General features: G+C 51.5%; 1 protein-coding gene across 1 annotated transcript; it reads left to right on the top strand.

Annotated features, from left to right (window-relative positions):
- Positions 1-170: 170 nt before the first annotated feature.
- Positions 171-2135, top strand: FTJAE_13488 (DNA-binding SNT1; the record flags this gene model as incomplete). The annotated part of the gene is made up of 3 exons (XM_037346636.1): positions 171-1309; positions 1724-1811; positions 1863-2135. 3 exons carry the CDS (start codon positions 171-173, stop codon positions 2133-2135), a joined length of 1500 nt encoding a protein of 499 aa, XP_037199485.1.
- Positions 2136-3096: the final 961 nt, after the last annotated feature.

Raw genomic sequence — 3096 nt, 5'->3', positions numbered from 1 at the left:
CTCAGATGAACACTCCATCCAGCCGCCCCATTTCTGCTCTCCAACATAGACCGTCATCTGGTTCGATGCACGAACAATATGGCTCGGTAACACCCCAATCTGGTACTCCAGTTCAACCACCGGCAGTGGCGCCACGTCCAGCAGAGCCTCGTAAGGGAGGTCTCAACATCATGTCACTGCTTAATGACGATCCTCCTCCACAGCCCAAACGTGTCAGTGATGTGACTAGCACTCCTACCAGACCATCACCTACTCCTCCGCCTCAGGCCATGGGCCGTACGCTCCCAGGCCCAGCACCGCCTTCTCAGATACGACGGGGCGAGGCAGAGTCATACTCTCCTTACGGCCGAGGAACCCCAGTAATGCCATCCCTCAAGCCAACATATGCGGATTCCCCTCAGCCTCAGCACATGGGTAGTTCGAGGGCGTCCATTGGGGTGTCCCTAGAAGCAGCAGCAGAAAGGGACTACTACAGACAGAATCCTTACCAACCCAGTAGCCATAGCCGAACGAACTCACCACAAAGTGGCCACCGATATGCTCCTCCTGGACCTCCTGGACCCCCTGGACCCCCGGGACCTCCTCAGTACCAGAACCAGGGGTATCCGACTTCATACGCTGCAACAGGTCAACCAGCCCATGCCGGATCGCCAGGAGGGCAATATGCGCTTCATCCATCTGCCTCTCGGGCACGAGAAGTACCTCAAGGTGGCCGCGAGGCTTCATGGCCGCCGCCTCAGCAACCTCCTTCCGGCATGCAGCAGCCGCCTGGATGGGCATCTCAACAGCCACCAAATGCTCAACCCCCACCGCAGCAGCAACAGCAACAACCGTGGCCTACGCAACATCCCTCGTCCAAGCCTCAAACCCCAGCGCCATCTTGGGCACCTTCACAACCACCTTCACAGCCCCCGCCTCAGCAAGCTCACCATATGTCCATGAGAGACGATGGGCGTAATCCTTACTTTGCCAGTGGACCTGGCATGCCGCCGCAGCAGCATCAGATGCAAGGACGCTACCCACCAACAGTGTCACGTGGCCCAGAGTCAGTGCCACCTCCGCAGCCATACTCACGTTATGCTTCGACTCCTGGCCCTGGCCCGCCTCGAGAGATCCCTGGCCGCAGCTACACGCCCATCAGTAGTTACGACTCACGCGGGCCGCCCCAGCCTCCGCCAGGGGCACCGGTTTATCCCGGCCATGATACAAGAGATCTGCGGGGAGATCCTCGAGTTGATCCAAGAGATATGATGAGGGGAGCATTGAGACCACATGAGTACGAAAGGCCTCCACCAGATCACTATAGGAGGTAGATAAGAGGAAGCATCTAGGAGTACCATCACGGGTTTGGCGTAACTGAGGCGATGGGCTATGCAGCATGAGCGGTCTGAATTCCATGTAAACTCTATACCTACACTGTCACTGATTTTATTGTTTGGACAAGCGAAGTTAATAATGCAAGCAGACATAACCTGTTATCATGCTTTCTGCTGAACTGTTACTTTGATGTTTCGTCAGACTGTGTCGTGAGAGACTCAAGGGCTTCATGAGCCGACCCCACTAATTAGAGTGAATACCCACTGTAAAAGTAACCAAAGTAAACAACCCCGCCAAAACTTCCTCACACTGGGGTCAACGCGTTGAAACCAACGACAGACAATCTTCCATTCCATGGCCTTGAAAGTACACACAGAAATACATTCGTTATGGCTTCCCACTCAAGATCAGCATCCGCGATGGGCGGTCACGAGAAGACGTACTTTGAGCAGCAGCGCGAGGCTCTGATTGGCGAGATCGCAATGGCACGTCATGTCTCCTCATAGTCAATAAGTTGGCGTTTATGTTAACATTATGCTGTCCAGAGCTTTGAGCACGTCTTGGCCAACATCAACAAGTTGAACCGATCTCTCGAGGCAGTCACCGCTGTATGGACAACATTCCCTTTCAATATTGCCAAGCTAATTGAGATTGTTGCACAGGTCGGCAACGAATTCTCCTCGGTCGAGGCACTATGGTCGCAGTTCGAGAACGTCATGGACAAAGATGGCAAGGCTGAAGGCGAGACGGAACAGGCTGACCAGACGGAGCATCATGAAGAAGAAGGCGATACTACAGTGAAGCACGAGGGGGCGTGATGGGGGCTTTGGAAGGCCGTTTATGATACCCTGCGGAAAACGAATTAATGACCTAGTAATACAAGATCTCAAGGCAAATAATCACGAAGGATTGTCGGTCTTGGTATCACTAAGCATAGTGATTTGACATCAAGAAACTTTAGCACACGTCACTTACACCAGGAGCAATATCTTCGTCAAATCAATCTTCATTCTCTGTCTGATCTTGATCTGTCTGGTTCTGGTATCTACTCTGCCCCAAGACATCCTGTCAAATCTAGAGTCAAACAATCTGTGCCAGAGCCGGCTTAACTATCTTGATCTGGCTTCTTCAGCTCAGGGCGGCAATCATTGACTGACAGTCAGACAGTTCCCAAAAAGAAAATCAACAAATCAAACAAGCAGTCCTCATCTTCGTCCTTTCATCGGCATTCGGTATCCAGTAGGACTCTTCTGAGGGTTTCAGGCGCTCAATAACCTCTCGTGTCAACATTGTAGACCGTATAAGCAAAGCTTCACGCAGTAGTAATTGCTAGGTGTTGTCTCGACTCTTTGCAATATCGCTACAGGTCAGTCTCGTGGACAAACATCGCAGAGGGCAAACCAAGTATAAAGCAAACAAAAGGCATAACCAATAGCGCGCGCTCATCGCTGCGTCATGTCGTGTTTGGGTGTATGCCCATCTTGGGTATCATAGTATGTTTCATCATGATAGTTAGTCTTGCACATCATGACGAAGGCAATAGGTAAAGGGGGAGATAACTGGGTATCTGTGGGCGCTATATAGCTGCACCAAGTCGTTTATGTAGTAGGGGTGTTAAATGTTGGTTCCAACGTAGAGCGGACTGTTTAGATATCGTGTGGCTCTTGGAGATGTTGTGGTACGTAAGGTAAGGTGAGCAAGTAGTTTTGAGAGTTTCTCAGCTAAACAGGGGGTTATTCCTGTCAGATGTGCTTTGCAGTTCTCTCCGTAGTATATCCT

Source organism: Fusarium tjaetaba, assembly GCF_013396195.1.
Source record: "Fusarium tjaetaba strain NRRL 66243 chromosome Unknown NRRL66243_c0000427, whole genome shotgun sequence".
Classification (NCBI taxonomy): Eukaryota; Fungi; Ascomycota; class Sordariomycetes; order Hypocreales; family Nectriaceae; genus Fusarium; species Fusarium tjaetaba.
Note: the sequence above shows the minus strand (reverse complement) of the source record. Positions and strands in the feature narration are given on the sequence as shown.